We start from the raw sequence: 19,979 nt of genomic DNA, 5'->3' as shown, positions 1-19,979 counted from the left end.
TTTTCAGCACTGTGCATGCATCCCAAGTCATTTGATGGACTTGTGTATGTCCAGTTTGTTTAAGTGCTCCCTAACCTCATCCTGCTCCACTTGGGGTAAGTCCCCCTTGCTCCAGACTTTTCCTCTGGTCTCGAGGGCCTGGGGTTCTTGAAGGCTGGTTTTACCAGTAAAGATGGAGGCAAAGAAAGCATTGAGCACCTCAGCCTTTTCCATGTCCTCTTTCACCAATGTACCTACTGAAACTTTACATGTTGCTCTTCACATTCCTCACCAGATTCAACTTCAGGTGGGCTTTGACTTTCCTAATCTCACCCTTGCATAAATGGACAATGTCTCTATATTCCTCCTGGGTCACCTGTCCCTGCTTCCACTTATCATACACTTCCTGATCATAGCTGAGTTTAGTCAGGAGCTCCCTGGTCATGCATGCAGGCCTCCTGCTGCCTGTGTTTGATTTCTGTGTATCAGGATGAACCATTCCTGAGCTTGGAGGAGGTCATCCTTGAAAATCAAACAGCTGTCCTGGACTCATCTTTTCTCCAGGGCCATAACCTGTCAGATTCTTCCAAGCAGAATTTTGATGAGATTAAAGTCTGCTCTGCTAACTTTGGTCCCACTTTTTGCCCTTCTCCCTCCTCTCAAGATCCTGAACTCTACCATCTCATGATCACTGCAGCAAAGGCCTTCACATGCCCACTCATTCCTTCTGGTATTGTAAGTATCAGGACAGCCACATGCTGTTGGCTCCTCAATCACCAGTGTCAGGAAGTTGTTGTCAATGCACTGAAAAAATCTGCTCTGTTCTGAAGCCTCTGTTTGACCTGTTCATATCCTCCAGTCCAAAGAAAATTCCTTTAGTCTAAAGCTTCCAGCTGCTATACTTGGCAAAGATTACTTCATGCTAGTAAGTTTGATCAAAAGCAAACCAGCTTTTGCTGCTTTAAAATTGTTGACATTTTTGACCTAATTGCCCACACCATTTTCCATCAAGCTCATAGCCAAATAGTTCATTAGCTGAAAAGACAAACGGAAAACCAGATTGTATCAAATCAAATAAAACATTAGGTATTAACCTTAATTTTCTCCTTATCTCAGTAACCTTCATGTCTCAGATACTTTCTTCCATATTGCAGGATGAAGATACAATCATCTTTGGTTTCACATTTCTGGATCCATTGAGAGAGACCTCACATCTGCAGAAGGCTGGAGCTAAAAGGGGGCACTGCATTGGGGATTGGGGGAAAGGAAGAGATTAGCTCTTACTGATTGTCCATAAACTATGTGGAAAGAATCTGAATGTCATTTCCTATAGCAAACTGCTCCAAGAGCAACCTTCAACAGTACTGCTGCAGTACTTGCTCTCAGAGCTACCTGTAGCCTCAGTCATTTCCCACTCGTGGTCTTGCTTTAAAAGTTACCTGGTGGAAAAGTTAGATTTCTACAGGGGAAAAGAAAAAAAAATAAAAAAATTTGAATGTGCACAGGACAAGCATTTTGCTGTGGGAGATCTCCTGGTTAATCAGCCTCATCCTCTGTGATTTATCCCTGCACTAATACTTGTGCAGTGCGCACAGCCTTCAGGATCTGTGGCCCTGAAGTAAAGAAGCAAGGGATTTCAGGGTGCAGGTATGGTAGTGCTCAGAGGCAAGACCATTGAGAAGGTCACTTGGGATAGGAGATCCTCACTTCAGTTGGTTTGGCAATAATGTGCAGTGTTCCTCTGACTTTTACTGTTCTCCTCAGTGCTTTGCCACTTCTCAGTCACTTTGAAAAATCTTTATATGCTCATAGAATCTTCTATCAGCCTCTATCTTTTTCAGGGACTCTTTTTCAGCCTGTGATTGTTATAATACATTTCTCTTCCTCAACTTGTCTTGAATTGATTTTCCTTTGTAGTTTCTGCACCCCATTTTATCCTGCTTTCCTTTCTCCTTACACCAACTGAACGTTTATAGGTCCTTCCTATAAAGGGTGAAATTCTTTGGAAGAAAAATCTGACGTGATTGTCACTTCCCTGGCCTTAGCCATTGTTACCATCACCATCATGGCTTGCATTTCTAATGTATATGCAGCCATAATGCTCAGGTCGTTGTCTTGGGGTATGTGGGCATCTGAAAAGTGTGATAACTTTTCTGTGTCACTGGTTCTGCAACAAAAAACAGGAACAGATTGCCCAGAGAGGTGGTAGATGCCCCATCCCTGGAAACATTCAAGGTCAGGCTGGGGACAGGCCTCTGAGCAACCTGATCTAGTTGAATATGTCCCTGCACTTCACAGGGGGGGTTGGACTAGATGACCTTTAAATGTCCCTTTCAACCCAAACCATTCTATGATTCTATGAAAAAGCAAAACTCCACCTATATTCAGTGTTGCAGGTCCAAATTTGAGTGAACCTCCGTGAAATTTTTCTTGTCACCTGGAATTATAGATGACAGGGACCTGGATGCAAATTTGCCTCAGTGATTTTGTGGATGGAAGGAAACATGTAACAGAGGAAGGATGAGTCCAAGCCTGTCCTCTTTCTGGTACTTGTTCCCTAACCACAAGGCCACTTGTGTCAGAAACAGGATACAGGACCCCTTTTTTAGTTTACACAGTCACAAGTAAGCTGGAGGGGAAGCAACTGCTTTTGGAGACAGCTCAGAGGAGTCAGAGAAGGTTTTTCCTCCTGCAATTGCTTGTTCCCTCTGAGGAGTTGTGGGCAAAACCAGAGATGTCTGTTTAGCAGCTAAGAAGTGTATTAAGTGCATTGTATTGTGTGCTTATCCTGAATCATGGACACCTTGTATCATATAAGCAAATACAAGGCATTTGCTTTAAATACAAAATTTATTCATTAATTCAGTAGTAAAATACCAGCTATTAGTGCACCAGAATAAAACAGGTAACTTGATAGGCATATGATACAACAATAATCAGTTACAACAAATAATTTACAGATTCCAAACAAGGGCTGAGTTAATAGGTTTCCCAAGTCAGCTAATGTTACAAAACCACAAATGAGGACTTTCAGCCAGAACTCCTTATGAGGCGCAAGACATTAAGACTGATAACAGCATGATGCTTCATTTATCTTACAGCATAAGAAACTCTAATTGCCCGTGATGTTGGCTTTTATAAGATACAGCCCAATCGTTTCTATCTCTATGAGATTCACTCTGCTTTGAAATACTGAGCACCTTTATAATATCCCCTCTAACTCCATTCAAACACACAAATGGCCAATGCTTCTCCTGGTAAGTGGTGTACTATTGGGGATCACTGACACGTGTCTTCTGCCAATTTTCCCTGCTTCACAGATACAGGATTTTTCCCCCTGCCTGTCTCAGATGTTCTGATAGGCACTGCTCTTTCTGAGGTCCCCTGGCAGTCTGTATCCTGTTGGTAACTGTTTTCTTGTGTGGATGGATGAGAATTCGACTCTGCTCTGGGGTTTGAGTTTTGGTCAGCTGTTTGCTGCTGCCATAGCCGCTGCACAGATATTTCATATGGTGGTGGCTGTTCCTGCTCGTTAGTTTCACTGATGAACTCTGTGCTGCTTTCGCTATACGGAGGTGGAGGGATATTGATGACTTCTTGCTGTTTTAGTGTGGAGGCAACTGGGAGTGGGAAGGTCTGTTTTTCAGGATCTGTGCTGTCTTCGTAGGAGGGGGGATAGAAGTCAGGCCTAAAAAAAGGCAAACCAAAAAGAAACACATCATGGTGAAATGTGATTTATCTCAAAGAGTGTGGTTAAATGCATTGTCTGTTATGTTTCCAAAGTGTGGATGAAGCTTAAACTGTAAATGGAAACCTAAGTAGGTTTACATCAATGGAATATGTTCATATAAAACAGCTGGCATAGCTGGGATTATTACCGGTGTATTTCTGCAAAATGTTATATTAAAACACAGCATTCTAAAAAGACAAGCCTTCCCCATGAGAGTTCCCACTCATGGCATACAAACACTCATGCTTCTGAGTATTTCAACAAGTGCCTGAGAGAAGTTTGGTTTGGAAGAAGAAAGAAATCACTGTCTGAAGTAGGTTAAATTAGCGAGTTATTTATTATTACAATAATAATTGTTTTCCACAGTTTTAAAATACATTTTGCATGTTTCTGCTTATCTAAACAAAATTTGCTGAATGTTGTTTTTATAGTGCTTTTAGAGCACCCATTGTCAGTGTTTCTGGTGCGGTTTCCACAACAGTCCAGGAAAAGTAATTTGTATCCAGTGACCCTGTTAAAGACTTTTGTCAGGGCTAGTGCCAATCAGTTTAAGAAACTCTCTCAAAGCATGAGACTTTGCTCAGAAGTAGTGGGGACAATTACACAAGAAAACTTCAGCAGGGACCATATTGGGAGCTGAGGCTCCCTGCCGACCTCATTGGTAGCAGGTAATATGAGTACAGCAGCACATCTAGAATTGTCTGTTGAGATAGAACTAATGATGCTCCTGCAGGAGCTCCATGAAGTCAGTGTAGCTGCACCTGCTTCCTCCATGCATGCCTTTGGACCATGCTGTGCAACCTCCCATGTTTCATGGAGTATACCTTACTTAACATATTTTTTGCACAAATTGCTGTTTGCACATTGCTGCTTGCTCTAGCAAATCACATTTCAGACTACAGTTTTCTCTACAGAAATAGAATAAAATGGCTACATATCTTTTATTTTGTAAAAACCTTGTGTTTTCTCTTTCTCAGTATGTTTACAAAACAGCATCCCTCCCTCCCAATTCATCATCAGCAGTCTGCAACACGTACCTGTCTATGGTGCTGACACATAGCTCTCTATGGCTGGGATTTCGAATGAAGATGCTGCTGAGGCCCCTGTATTTCAAGACTTCATGGAAAGTGCTCCAGAAAATGCCAGTCACAAGAAGAAAGAACCCCAAAGCCAATAGGCAATAAAACACCAGCTCATTATTTCCACATCTGCATGTGGAGGAACTTGTGGAAATGCAAAGAACTCCCAGACAAATAGTGGAGAAACTAAGTAAGAGCACAAAAAGACGAATGAAAGTGGAAACACCTTTTGGCATCTTTCCCAGCAGACACAGCACTTGGTTCCTGCCTGCTGTTTGTTTGCTGGTTGTCTCAGCTGTGCTTCTCATCTTCATGCATTGGTATTTTATACACTGCAGGATCAACTGGCCTTTGGACAATTAAGAGAAACAGGCAGTTTTAAGATACTCATTAACTCTTCGAGATAGTCGAATCTCTTTTGAGATTAATTTGTAATCTTAAACCTACTTTCAGGAAGGAAACAGAAACTTCGTGCACCATTCCTTTGCCACTGTAATCTCTGGAGTGCATATTGAACTGCTGCATTCGTTGCATTTTGCAATGGTTTACACACTTCGTTAGTTTATGAATGAGACTTGTATTTCTTTGTCTTAAAAAAACAAACAACAAACCATAAAAACACTGTTCATAACTCCCTGTTAAAAGTTTGAAGGGGAAATACACTTCTTTCTTCATCATGCATCTTCATCTTTCATTGGATTTTTGTCTCCTTCTGTCTTTAACACATTATTCAACTGCCTTGATATTTTTAACAGTCCTTTGAAAAAGGATAAATTTCTAGCTTGCAATGTGATATAATCAATGAATTTAGTATATAAAATGAAAGAAATAAAGATTGCATAATGTAAAAAACGGACATAGGCATACAAGAAGTTTCCTCCTTTGTCTGCAGGTTCAATTGTACTCTCATTCCTTTAATGTTATTCTCTTCTCTCTTCTAGCAATTTTTATTGACTGATTTTCAAAAGGGTCAGTGCTCAGAGCTATGCAGGAACACCTATACTCAGTTCTCCAGGTATACTTAGACATCTGAAATTCAGAGATGCTTGCTACCAACAGATTTTAGGCCTAAATATTGCTACCTCCACTGCAAAAAATAATGTTTAGAATAACCTATGGATTTTCTCTTGGAGAGTATACCCACTAGTTTTTGACAGGGCATAGCGAACTCCATAATCAGAACTTGACTTGTCTATTCAAGCTACCTTATTTAGAACATTACTAATCATGTTTCTGAATATTTTCAACAATGGAGTAATTAACCAGACCTTGCCTAGGTTTGCTGTAAAATCTCCACTGGACAGTGTGCAAATCAGAACAGGGAACCATTAAAAAATAGGCTCAGGCTCAAATCTTTATTGCAATAAAGAGTTTATTGCAGGTATTGTTGGGTGATATTCAGTGAGGTGGGTTATGTATGGGTAACAACAAGTGATTATGAGAATTTTCTGCATGGCCTATAAGAGGGTTTCCTCCTACCTACTGTGGACTCTATTTCGATACTGCAGTCTGGGGGAGCTGTAGGACTTCAGTAGTCAACACAATAAAACTTTCTAATATACTGCTTGGGCCTAGATGCTGTAAGTCATTTATGCAATCCTGAAAGAGTGTCCTAGTTTCAGCTGGGATAGGGTTAATTTTCTTTCTAGTAGCTGGTATAGTGCTATGTTTTGGGTTCAGTATGAGAAGAATGCTGATAACGCATTGATATTTTCAGTTGTTGCTAAGTAATGTTTAGTTGGAGTCAAGGATTTTTCAGCTTCTGATGCCCAGCCAGCAAGAAGGCTGGAGGGGCACAACAAGTTGGGAGGGGACACAGCCAGGGCAGCTGACCCAGACTGGCCAGAGGGGTATTCCATACCATGTGACCCCCTGCCCAGTATATAAACTGGGGGGAGTTGGCCTGGGGGGGATTGCTGCTTGGGAACTAACTGGGCATCAGCCAGCAAGTGGTGAGCAATTGCATCATCCATCACTTGTTTTGTATATTCCAATCCTTTTTATTATTATTGTCATTTTATTATTGTTATTATTATCATTATTAGTTTCTTCCTTTCTGTTTTGCTAAACTGTTCTTATCTCAACCCACGAGTTTTACTTGTTTTTTCCCAATTCTCTCCCCCACCTCACTGTGTGGGGGAGTGAGTGAGCAGCTGCGTGGTGCTTAGTTGCTGGCTGAGGTTAAACCACGACAAAGAGGGAGTCACATTTGATGGGATGAGGAAGGCTCCAGCTCTTCCTACTCTAGACCCTCGCTGCACCTCTGGAGGGGGAAATTCTTCACAGACACTTTCAACAGGGTGCTGGAGCCTCGTATCTTCCACTTAGAGGACAGAGTTTTGATTTCTGACTGTCCAGGAGTCCTGAAAGTACTGGGTCTCCTGTCTCACCTTGTCCTGGGCTGTACGTGTGTGAGCTGCACCACGACACACAATCTCACATTATATTTCACAGAAGCTTTACAGTATCTCATGTGGTGTTTCATGTCTGCTCAACCAGCACTGTATTTTTCTGCCCTGTGTTTATCCAAATGTGGCAGATATTAATTTACAACAAATCGGAGTATTTATAAGGAAACAGCAGCTGGTACAAAGCTGCCACACATTCTGATCAAGTACAATTATTTCAAGCTCCCAGCACCATTACTACTTCTTTGTTCTCAAAGGATCTGCAAAGCCATTCTCACTTTTGGTTTCAGGATCTATCAGAATACCAACATGAAGAACAAATCTCATAAAACAGTATTTTCATTAGACAGGATTTTTCTAAGGTGGGTCACTCTTATGTCATAGCAAAAGTGAAAACACAGCAAGACCAGCTGCTGCCCTTCCTAAGGAAGGCATTCAGGTAAGGAATGATTTGGGGTAGTCTTCATTTCAGAGCAAAACCTTGCCAAAATTGAAATAGTCCTGTTCTCTCAGCCCTCGGCTACAGTCACCTACACAGCACCGAAGAAGTGTGGCACCACTTCATGTGCAGGTAAGAGCGCAAGTGGGTGCCAGCTAATCTGTGGCTGATACGATAAACCAAGTGGTGTAAGTCAGTCGAGTGCTTCCCACTCTGCAATGCCTTCTCACAATTCCTTCGGTCATATTTCCTGTAAGCCACCTTTTCCTTTACCAAAGTCACCTGTTTATTTATTCTGATCTGGCTATTTGAAACTCACATTCACATGTAGTTTCCTGTACTATATTTACCCTGCTCAATTATGATAAGAAGGAAATCATCTTACCAGTAACTCATTAGGCTGACAGTATTCTTGTGACTCTCTGGCATGAGGACATCACAGACTGGTATCTCAGGACCATTATACACAACAGCAATTCACAGACATATTTAAATACACTGAATCTCCATGTGCACACCGCTGTTGTACACGTCCCACTTAGATGTCTTCAACCTCAATCACAGCCTGTACAATGGCAAATCTCTCCTCATATTTTCATATGATGTAGCTGAGGAAGCAGGTAATAATTATGTGTTTATCTCTATGGTTGGGCTACCTCCTCACAAAAAACCTGCTAATAGTTTTGGGAAATATATTGTCTTTCCTGCTTATGGATAAATAGAAATGAAAATCCCTCAGCAAAGCTTCTCCTTGGGAGCTTGTGTCTTGTTCAGTACCACTGCTACAGGTTTCCAGTTGTGCATTTCAGCTGCAGACGTGGCTAGCAAATTTTGAATAGCAGTGGCAACCTGATTCTCAGTGATGCATGCTCCTCCTGCATGTCCCTGAAAGATCAAAACAAGCTCCCATTGCCTCTCCAGGAATGGGCTTTTTCTCATGCAGCTGTCACAGATCCAGGACTGTGTAACAGTGCTGGTCAGGACCTCTGCTCCTGCTGCAAAACTGCTGGCCTGCTCAACAGGGGTTTCATTTGCCCTTAAAAATCTGCATCAGCCATGCAAAGCACATGCCGAGATCCCATCACACAGAACTACTGCTAAAAACCCCCTGTCACTGGGTCTTGAGCCCTGCCTCTTCTCCTGTTGCCGAAATAACAGTTTGATTGATGCCTACACTCAATATGCACTTCCAGGCTGGATCTGGCCCCGGTCACCACACGGAAGAAAGGCTGCAGTACTCTCCCCAGGCTGGAGCCAGGAAAGTTTAACTTGTTCCTGGGCTACCACCATTTTTGCCTGGGAAAAGGAAAACTGATTGTCCTCCACCTCACTGTGCAGAAGTTTTCAGAGAGGCTCAGACCACTGCAGCACTGACAGCACGCAGTGCTTCCCCAGCAGCCAAACTGCTACATGCGAGTCTGGCGTGGGTGCAGGCAGTGGGGAGTTATTTCTTATTGTGAAATTCTTATTATTTTTTACTGCATCCTTCACATCCTTCACATCCTTCACAGGTTGAGGGGGAACAAACCCATGAAATGTCATGTTGAGTTAATGCTGCAGGTAAGACCATTGCATCGTTCAGCATTTTAGCAAAGTGTAGATACACAGAGGAGCTGAACCTGTTTATTTGTCTAAGGAGTTCGGCACTGGTGTGCTCTATGCTATTTCTTATGGAATAATAAAAAAAGATTACCTTGAAATTTGATCTAACAATGCACCTTAACTGAATGCCAAGTTAATTTTCTGATCCTTACAAGAAAAAGCTTCTCTGTATGTTCTTCTGAATCTTGCATGTGTATATTTTGTAATGAGCTACAAAATTTTTATCTTTGTGGTACGGAAGTTTACAGTCAATTTTGTTCACAGTGAGCTCTCCTGTACTGTCTTTCCTTCTTAGACAAATGGGAGTGAATGCTGTGTATTGGTACTTTTAATGGGTTTTAGGTCTTTTGTAATGAAGGCTCCCTATAGAGAAGATGAATTCTGCTCTTCTCATCCCACAGTAAAGGCACGACTTCACGTGATGTCTGTACTGCTCTGAAACTGGCTGTAAGTGTGACAAGTTAATTTTCACTGTGCTTTCAGTTCATGTGCCTGCACTGCAGGCAGGCTGTGGGCTGCTTTCATGGGGATGCCTACCAGTCATGAACCCGCCTCCACATTGTAAGCTTGAACATTTTCTGGAAGATGTGTTCCAGCAGCCCTTGAGGATAAGCCAGGATGGACACACAGAGGTATTTATGATAGATCCATATATCTAAATATGCATACATACAGACATTGACACAGAAGGGAAATGGGCATACAAAGATAATAACTGCTGCTCTCTGAGGGGAGATATCCCACTTTTCCCCTCTGTCTTGTCAAGATAAGGCAGCACTGAAGAGTATCAGTGTCTGACACATATCAGGCTAGGTTCAATGAAGGATTTACATGTCTAAGCACTAGGTATTTCCATCCATAACCCTGGGGCAGGAAACCTAGGAAGCTGACGTAAAACACCTGCATACCCTGTGCAGTCCGTAAAGGAGTCAAGCACCTCAGACTGGGACCCAGGATGGCCCTGCGGGGTATCTGGGAGCTCCCAGAAGAGACAGCAGGAGGCCATACATGTCTTAGCAGGCTGGTTTCCTAGCCATGAAGCTACCCCAAAACTATGCTGGGCTCTGAATACCACTCATAGGTTGCTCCCTGGCTGCTTGACATGGGGCTGATGGGTATTACAACATGCAGCTCACACCTCTCTATACAGCAAAAATTCAGCTGCAAAAGTAGCTGGTGAGCACAACAAACAGATCCTTTCCCTTAGAAGAGGTGCTCCACTGGAGAAGGCATAAAGTGGAGCAAATTCCCACTACCATGAGCTGCCACTTCATGTGTGTGCAGGTGCAGGTTTGTCAGGGACCAGGGCATCACAGAAGACTGTTAATTTAGCCACTGGTTCCACAAAATTCAGGTCTTTAAAGGAGACCCAGTTGTGACAGTGGAAAGCAGTGACCAGGAGGGGTAAAGCCATATGTTGGGGCTGTAAGTTTGTGCAGGGAAGATGAGAGTGGAGGCGGAGGGCACGAGAGGCTGGTGAGGCACAGCAGGACCCCTCAGAGCCCCAGCAGAGTCACTACCACTGGGTGCCTGCTCACCAGCAACCGCTGCTCCTCCAGAGAAGCAACTGCAAAAGTGTAAGCACGTGACAGAAACATATTGAATTAAACTGTTTAAATAGGTGTAATTTACATCTGTCTCGTCTAGTATGAAATCCACCAGTTCATCTCCCTGCTAGTGCAGGACTGTCTCCCAGAGCACCTTTGCTTCATGTTTCGTTGTTTCAAATATTCATGAATGCTTTTCCTGCAATTGGTTTTCCTCATAGGCTAACAGATCAGCTGAATTTATAGTAAATTTTTTCCTGTATAATTTGCACTTTCTCCCTATCTGTTAAACATACTTTACAAACTAATTTTTTTTACTTCTGTTTTTTTGATGTTTCAGATCTTTCAGACTACCCACACACATAAACAAAACCACTGAGTTATTCATGACTGCTATCTGAAGTTCAGGTAATTACTGTAATTCACATCTCCTGTAGTACTAGTCATTCTGAGACCACACAATATTTACTGAAATAATTATGTTGATGAAAACACTTTTTACTTAGTGTTTTCTATTTATTGATCTGCATTCATTGATCTGTGTGTTTTAATTTTATAGCTGGAACATGACAGCATCGTATCTGTGGTGACGCAGGCTAAGTTAATTGTTACAGGAAAAGCTGGACAGGAAATTATATCCTGGCTATGTGAAAAAATTTAAGAATTCAGATACATTCCCTTTCTATACTAGGTAAAGAGATAAAAAAAGGTATTCTGAAAAATCTTTAATGAAGAAGTTACAAAGATTAAATCATTTTAATTACTGTCAGAAGAATCAAAAGCCAGTGACCAGGTTACCCCTCATGGTGGGGGGGACACACGACACTGATTTGCATAATAGACTTCAGCCTTGGAAAAATAAATTAATTTTCTATCATCACAGCCAGTTCCCTAGCATCTCTAAAAAATTCAAGTGGAGCAAGTGAGACCTGCCAGTGGCAGCTGCTGGCTCCACAAGCATGGCGAAGGCAGAACCTGCAGCCCCTGGGAGGCAGCAGGCTTGCAGTGCGACTGCAACGTGCAGCCAACAGAGGACTGCTCAACATTACATGAAAGCTGTGGATGGAAGGGTCACCAGGGAATGATGGGTTAGTCCCTTGTGGTGCTGTGGGAAAAGAAGAAATAAAGGAACTCTTTTTATGGGGAAGCTATATATCTGCTGGTTGTTTCACGTTTGCAGATCTTCCTATTTTTGCAAGCTGCAGAAGTCTGGTGCTTTCTGCAATAGGTCAGTTAAATCTGTGACAACTGGCTATGGGTATCTTTTCCTTGAAAATAGCACTTGATTTCGAATTACTGCATGTCACATAGTAGGTATACAAAGAAAAAAACAAGAAAAGATGAGAAGATGAAATAGCCCTGTAACGCAGTTTAATTTTCAGGGTTCCATTATTTTTCTTATTTTCCATCACTTAAGATTTTCTGTAATGTTGTTCTTGGCCTTTTTCAACTTCCCTAACATTTTGCAGCTAAACTGTTTTATTGGCAGTGAGTGTCTTGGACTGCATCAGGCTGGATGAGCAGACTTCCTATTTCTCTTACAAAACAGGAAGAAAGTTGCTTCTAATGAGGATCAGGTGGGAAAAGGGAATAGCTAACGTGGTGTAAAGGTTGCTGAGTAGAACTGGCTGCAGACCAAGGTCAAAAGGTAGCAGTCCAGACGCACAAAACCCACTTCTTAGGAAGCCCGATTGAAGATGAACTTAGTGGATGTTCCACTGGATGATTTGGCCACCGCAATTGTTTTGCAATTTGCCTTTCACTTGAAAAGGTCATTGCTTATCCTGTATCCTGTTGAAACCTGTAAGGCAATTTTCTCACAAACCACTTGCTAGAATTATGCTACTCAAAAAGAAATTTGTGATATCATACACATTTTTACGGAAGTTGTGAAACACAATTTAAAAAAAAAAACTAATAAAGTGGAAAACTTTAAAATCAGAAAATTAAAAAAATAGACATTTTAACAGAAATAAGTGGGATGTAGCAGTACTAGCTGAATATTATATGGTAGTACATGATACAAGATAATATCATATTACAAGTCACATGTGCTGCTTCTACTAAAAAGTGTTATTTTACCAGAAATTTCAATATTATATGTTTTGCTTTAGCCTGAAGTGTATTATTTTTAATGAAATGAAAACTCAGAATTTAAACCAGTTTTGGTTTTCTCTTCTCTTACCTTCCAGCACCCTTAGCTTACATGATTTATTGGTAATAAATGTCTCAAAGGGTATTGTACATTGTTGTCAATAATTCAGTGCAGGTTTACCAATGGCCGTCTCTTTAGCAATTCTAGTATTCATTAAGAATGTGCACTTGAGGGCATGGGAAATGATTTTAAACTCTGCAGATGTAGTCTCTTCTCCACATCATACCTGAATTAATTACAATGGTTTTGAGAGCATGGAAGACTTTAAGAGTGAATGAGAGCAGGAGCAATATGAACATCAAAATCATATTCCACAGATCAGTTCCTGTGATTTGATGCTGCCTGTGCAAACCTAAATGTGTGAACACAGCCAGGGCTACTCTTTGACTTTGAAGACATGGTAGTGTTATGAGGTCTAGCTGCTATTTGTGAATAAATGATTGAACTGCATAGAGGAAACTGAGTTCAATTTATTCTACAAATACTTGAAAGGAGCAGGGATGAAATAATTTGATTGAAAATCATCAGCTACATGATTTTTATTGAGAAATTTCCCCAAATCATGGAGTATATTCTACCTCAGAAGTGGGTAGAACAAATGAGCAATAAATACTAATACTTAAAATAAGGAGAAGTTAGATAATAAGCTAAAATCACTGAGAAAATGATGAGTTATTTTAGCAAATATTTAAATTTGCTTTTTGGTAACTCACACATTCATGTTTTTTAGGTATTCTTTCCAAATTTTATTGTGTTATTTATTTATTAAAAGAATTAAATACAGTAATTGTGATAACAGTTCAATAATTTAGAGTGATGTTGTGAACTAGCTACTCAGAAAAAATCATGCATAAAATGGAAAACTTCCATAATGAATGTGGAATTATCTTTGGCCCATCAGGCTGTTAATAAATCTATCAGAACTTGTATATTTTTTTAAAAAATTGAAATGAACATGAGGGATTCTCAGCAGATGTGATGGCTTCCCTTTTTGTTTCTTTCTGTCAACATCAGAATGCTAACTCCCTGTGTCAAAAAAGGTATTAGTAGACGTTGTTCTTCTTCTTCTGTCTGCAAGAAGTTATAAAGGAAGGTTCTACCAGTGAAAATACAGGCATGGTGTACTTGTTTCATAGTCACACCTTTAAAAATATCACATCTTACATGGTACCCAAGAGCATGGGAAATCTATGCACAGCATATGCATTCCTATGCAACCAGACATTATGGTTCTTTCTGTAGAATTAAGGGTTAAAAATTGTCATGTGTACAGGGAAATAGAAAGCTTTTAAAATGCAAAAAACCCCCACCCAAAAATCGCCAAACAGAAGGCTTTGCTATCTGTTTACCTAGGCATAAGAATTAGAGCCACAGGTAAAACAGGGTGACCGACTGTGCAGTTTGAATTACAGGGTACCTGGGGCTGTCATTTCCATTTTGCTCTTTAGCAACCATTTGCTGCACAGTGGTGCCTCAAGAACAGTTGTATCTGCATGTCCTTCTGAGTAGGAAACAATTGTACAGCACTGCTTAGCAAACATGGATAACTTTGACCCTGCTGAATAAGGATCCTCTGTACAGGAGACAAGTTCCCTTTTGTTCATGCACTGAAAGAGTAGATGGTGTGCCAACCGAAGCATTCATCTTACAGAAAGTTTTGTAATCCACCATTACACACATAAGGATTTTGGCAGACTTCTAATCATAAATTAGTATACAATCACCAGTTAGGTACAAAGCAATGCTATTGTATGCGATTAGCTGACTATATTGTTTAATGACAGCATAAAACCTCTTGGGAAAAAAATTGCTTAGGGAGAAAGTGTGAAAGCAATATTTTTCATTCAAAGTTTCTATGTTACTTTTTCAAAAATCTTTTCTTTTTTCCTTTCACTCCCCCTGCATACTTAATTCAATATAGAAGACAGTTGGCCTAAGATTAAGCTTCTTTCTTTGTTTTTTTTTAATTGAGATTTAATGGTAAAATATGTTTTTGTGCAAGGAGTCAAAGCAAGACATATACCTTCTGCAGATACTTCCAAACAGGGCTCAGATAAGCATGCAAACATATGACATTGCCCATATGAACCATGCTGCCCTCCGCTAGGAAAGGTGAGGACTGCCCTGGGCACTTGTTTAATCTGTCTTTGGTTTTATGGTGAGGAAGGCACTGAAGCACAGTCCTATTGGCACGGATGCCTATTTGCCATTGGCAGCAGGAGCAAAGTCAGGTCTTCAGGCTTGGCTGTAAGACTTCATCAGTTTTATAAAAAGCAGATTAAAAGTGAACTTTGAAGGAATTGCTGATAGCTCTTGTTCTAACAAAGCACAAAAAGCTTACAGCTAGCTGTTTGGCTGTGCTGGAAGGTTTAATAATAAAACAAGAGTCGCTATTTGCTTTCAAATACAGTTAATTATTATAACATAATTAGATTGAACCTCCTGAAACTCTTCTTATTCGACATCATTGCAGTAGGTTGGCTGAGCTTTACAATCAAGTATCGCATACTAACAGGTAGTTAGAGTTTAGTTGTTATAGGTGCAACTTTTCAGAATTTTAAGTGGGAAAGATGAAAAAGCCCTGCTATAGTTTAGAGGAAATATCCTGTGACAAGAGTTTTACACAAAACCAACAAATGATCCTAGGTAGCAAAGCCTTCAATTAATTTTTAGCAATTATTTTCAAGAGTGAATCTGGTATCAGAAACGACAACTATCTGTATTTGTTTCTGTAACTGTAGTGCATACTTTGGTACGTGCTTTTGTTTGCAATGGTATACCCATCTCTGATTTGATACGAAGGAGTTATTCAGAACTCAAGGAAGCCTCAACAGCCCATCATTTATGCAGTCAGGTTCATAAAGGAGCAGGTTTTCAGCACTTACAGCATACCTGGTTTGCCAAAGAAACTGAGGAAGGTGGAAATCACAAGAAAATACAAAATCAGAAGAAAATACAAACAAACAAACATACAAAAGAGATAAGTGCAGTGGCCTAAGCAGCAGTTAGCACAATTATGCTGGGGAAACATGTGGAAAAAAGTTATAGACAGTTGCACGTATAAAGCTTGCACTGTGTGAAGTTTTCACACTTTTGTGCAAATGAATAGGCATGCCCAAGGGAGAATTTGTCAGCCATACTCAGCAACAAATAAAGAGAGGCCAGAGTAATATGGCGAGTCTGAGCAGGCAGAAGTTAGAGATGAGGGTCTGCATTTTGGTGAGTGGTCCTAGGAACATCAGCAAAGCATCAGCAGAGTCCTAGTGCTCTTCAATTTTCAGTTCAGAATCCAGAACTGCTGATACTGGCAGGCAGTACCTACACAACGCTGCTCATTAATGCACGAAGCAAGGAGGCCTACACTGAGATGGCTGCTGTATGGGAAAATGGAATGCAGAAGGCTGCTATCTCCCTGATGATTCAAGGATAAACATCTGTTAGGACTGCAGGATCTGAAATGCACCACCAGAAGGTGCATGCAGCGGTTGATAGTCCAACTGCAAAAGCTGACTAACTTCATGCCTCTGGGAAGGATCTCTGTTCTCCTTGCAGGTTGATACAGAACACTGTACTGGCATTGCTTGTCATGATTTGATGATCCCCTCCCTTATGTGACAGAGGAACATCTCCACCTCCACAGAATGCACATGCAGACTCTGCCTCCTTTGTAGATCACCAGCCTTACACTTAGAGAAGACGAATGGGCACTTCCCACCTCAGATCTGTTAGGTCGGTCACCATTAGTCTGCAGGAAAGGAGTGGGACTCTTTTGAAGTCACTGGCTTAGCCCTTCCCTCAGGTGTGGAGAAGCAGAGTGAGCACTGTATCTGGTCAAGGAGATGGTACAGATTGATCTATACATACCTAAGATACAACCTGGTCTGCAGCATGGAGGTCCAAATGTATTAACAACTCCAGTTGCTATCAGTTTGGCCTTGATAGCTTCATAGAGGAAGTAGAAACTGCTCGTGATGCAGCACGCCACTGCTTACCCTTTGTGGGGATCTATAGCCACAGTGCAAAAAGGTAGCAAAGGCCACCTTTATTCTTTGGGGTATAAAGTTTAGGGACATTTTAAATGGTACAGCTGATGGGGCTGGTACTAGAAACCCTGAGCAGAACCAGAGCTGGTGGTGATGCTGGAGGCAGAGCCAGTGCTACTGAGATCACAGGGTGTAACACAGACTTTTGTTTTAGACAGATGGTTACGCTGTTTGATGCTGATCTGGTGGATGATATGATGACACTCAAAAAGAAGCTAAGAAAGCCACTACTTTTGATTGAAAACAGGAGGAAGGGAAGGCAAAGGAAAAAAGTAGCAAGGTAACAGAAAATTGGAAAAAAAGGGGGCAAAAAGGAAAAGGAACCAGAAAACAGATCAACCAAAAACAAAGTCTGGATGAGTCAAACAGCAATTCTACCTTGAACTTATGACTTAAGGGGATCTGAAGAGTAAATGCAAACAGTATCAAACATGTTCTTAGTAAGGAGCAGAAGAGGCAGGGAATGTATGTTGTAGTGGTCTGACTCAAGTTCCTAGGAACGGACAGGACTACACAGAGAAAGATAAACACTTCACAGAGAACATTGGTGGCTTCACAAGAAAGGAGGGAATAAATCTGCAGTACTGCTGATGACAATCATGGCTCAGCGTGATTACACAACTGTAATACAGACAGATATGACTGTAGGAAGCATCAGGAAAGATCTCTTCTGCAGGGCCAGAGAAGTGTTAATATCCATATTCAAAGGCAATGATGCTGTGCACAACTTACATTATCTTGGTTGAGGATCCTTTGAACCTGTACCAGATGCACAGAAGCACTGTTAAGTAAACAGGTGAATCAACAGCCCGTTGTACGGGAAGCAACAGAAAGTGCTGGACGTGTTGTACTTGGCAAAATGAAAACAGAGAGGCAATATGGTTATTGTCTACAAACACATCAACAAGTGAACACCAAGGGGAGAAAAAAAGAACTATTACAATTATTAGCGATGGAAGCACAGGAAAAAAAGTATTCAAAATAGGCAGCAAAAACCTTAGCCTGGAAATGAATAGGCTTAGAAGAGAGAAATTCTTGATTCATTTCACAATCAGGAGGGAAAAAGACCTGTAACAGCTATTAAAATAGCTTAATAGAAAGGGACTGAATGCCAGTGAATGCACATCTGTAGTGACTAGCTTCCCTGTTCTATATTCCCAAGACACTTTGTATAAACAGGCTTCTATAAGAGGAGGATATAGTACTATGAAGTTCACTTACTGGTATTAACAGATGAACGCGAACCACAATTTACTGTCTTGAGAACACACATAACATACTCTAACTAAAACAACAGTGTCATCTTTGAGGGAAATACCATCCACCTTCCTCTTTCCTTCCCAGCATGTTGCCTCCAAAGCAGGAAGGCATAAAAAGCTTTTCAGAGTTATTTTACCTGCAAAGTTTATGGTGACCTGGTCTCCAACTCATTGTGTCAGCAATTTAATTAACTTCTATTGTTGATCGTTTGTTCTCTGGAGAAAGAAAAAGTGTGAGCCTGTAGCCATACACCTGCAGGACACCTCATGCTAGCTTGACAGCTAATGTTTCATTTTCCCAGCTAACTTGCTAGGAGCTGCGTCCCCAGCTCCCTCTTCCCAGATAACAATCTCAGCTAGCCCCCATGTCCATCACTGATCACTCTTTCTATCCGCCTGATGCATGCTAGGTGTCATAAGTAGGATGTCCCACGCTCCTGATATCTGTTGCCTTTACTATCACGACCTAACCTTTGAATCCATTAATTTGTCTGAAGCACACCAAAAGCTATTAAAAGTACAACTTCAGAGGTTTATCCTCTAAAAATGCAGCTGTTGAGCACTGTCTTTATATTTTCCCTACTGCAAGTAGCCAGTCCAGGCTCACCCCCTGGATTTTTCAGGGATGTGTATCTTTCAAAGCCTTCAGTAATCTGACCTTGAAGGAGAAGCAGAACTGAAGTCCTGTGTATTTATTCCTCAGCTCCTATTAAACATTGTGCAGAAATGATTTGGCTTCTGGAATAATGCTACAGCTCTTCAGTCAGCGAAAACCACTACCGAAGAGATTAAGTGCCTACCTCCTAGCTCACAGTTACTGCCATGTGTCCTTCCTAGCCCCCTTTTGCCTCCCTTCCCATTTGATCCAGCACTCCTCTTCAAATGGCCACAGTGTGAATCAGATAAAGGAACTATTTTTTTTTTCTCCTTTTTCTGCTAATCTAGTTCACCTTGCAGCTGCTCAGCTCCTCGACCCAAGTGAAGGGGCAGCTAGAGGTGGTCAGCTGGGGCAGGAAAAAGGGCAGAACTTCACCTTTTGGCATCTGTGTACTTGTTGATTATACACCTGCAGGAGAAATAGTTCATACCTGCATTCTGGGTAGGGTTTTTTATTTCTCAGACAGAAGTGCTGCTCTCTACCTCTTAGTCACTTTCTTCCCCCCCACCCCGCCCTGTTCTTTGTCACCATCTTCTCCCAGCTTTTCCTGCCTCTTACCCAATCCTCTTTGCAAAGCCAACTTCTTTCTTTATTGCTGCTGCATTGTTATTTGAAACCAGCAAAGTTTCAAGTTCAACAGCAATAAAGTGTCCAATTTTAGCCCCCCATTATAAAACAGATATCAATAAAGTTGAACGAGTCTTGGTAAGGATGACTCAAATAGCTGTAGCTGGAACATGTGTTGTACGAGAAAAAGCTAGGGCAGGAGTGCTTGTTCAGCCCAAGGAGAGCAGGATGAGGTGGGGAAATGAAAGCAGCTTTCAACCACCTGGAAGGAGCTTATTAAGAAGAGAGCGCCAAAATTTTCTCAGAAGTGGAACAGCAGAAGAAAAAAGAGTGAATAGGTAAAAGTTGCAGTAAGGAAGCATGGGAGTGGTGTAACTCTGGGACAGAGACTGTGCAATCTCCACCCTTTCAGATTTTCAAAATCTGGCAACTTGACTGAGCTTTTCAGTTAGCCATGCCTGGAGCAGAAGCCTGGATTCGGTGACTTCCACAGGTGTCTTCTGATCTAAGTCC

General features: G+C 41.3%; 1 protein-coding gene across 1 annotated transcript; it reads right to left on the bottom strand.

Moving 5' to 3' along the window:
- Nucleotides 1–2,284: 2,284 nt before the first annotated feature.
- On the bottom strand, nt 2,285–5,125 carry TMEM252 (transmembrane protein 252). Its single transcript, XM_009924617.2, has 2 exons — nt 4,747–5,125; nt 2,285–3,667 (listed from the first exon to the last, which is right to left on the bottom strand). Exons 1-2 carry the CDS (start codon nt 5,100–5,102, stop codon nt 3,259–3,261), a joined length of 765 nt encoding a protein of 254 aa, XP_009922919.2. The 5' UTR covers nt 5,103–5,125; the 3' UTR covers nt 2,285–3,258.
- Between the last annotated feature and the right edge of the window lie 14,854 nt (nt 5,126–19,979).

Source organism: Haliaeetus albicilla, chromosome Z, assembly GCF_947461875.1.
Source record: "Haliaeetus albicilla chromosome Z, bHalAlb1.1, whole genome shotgun sequence".
NCBI classification, from domain to species: Eukaryota; Metazoa; Chordata; class Aves; order Accipitriformes; family Accipitridae; genus Haliaeetus; species Haliaeetus albicilla.
The sequence above is the reverse complement of the archived record's forward strand: the minus strand, read 5'-3'. Positions and strand labels throughout refer to the sequence as shown.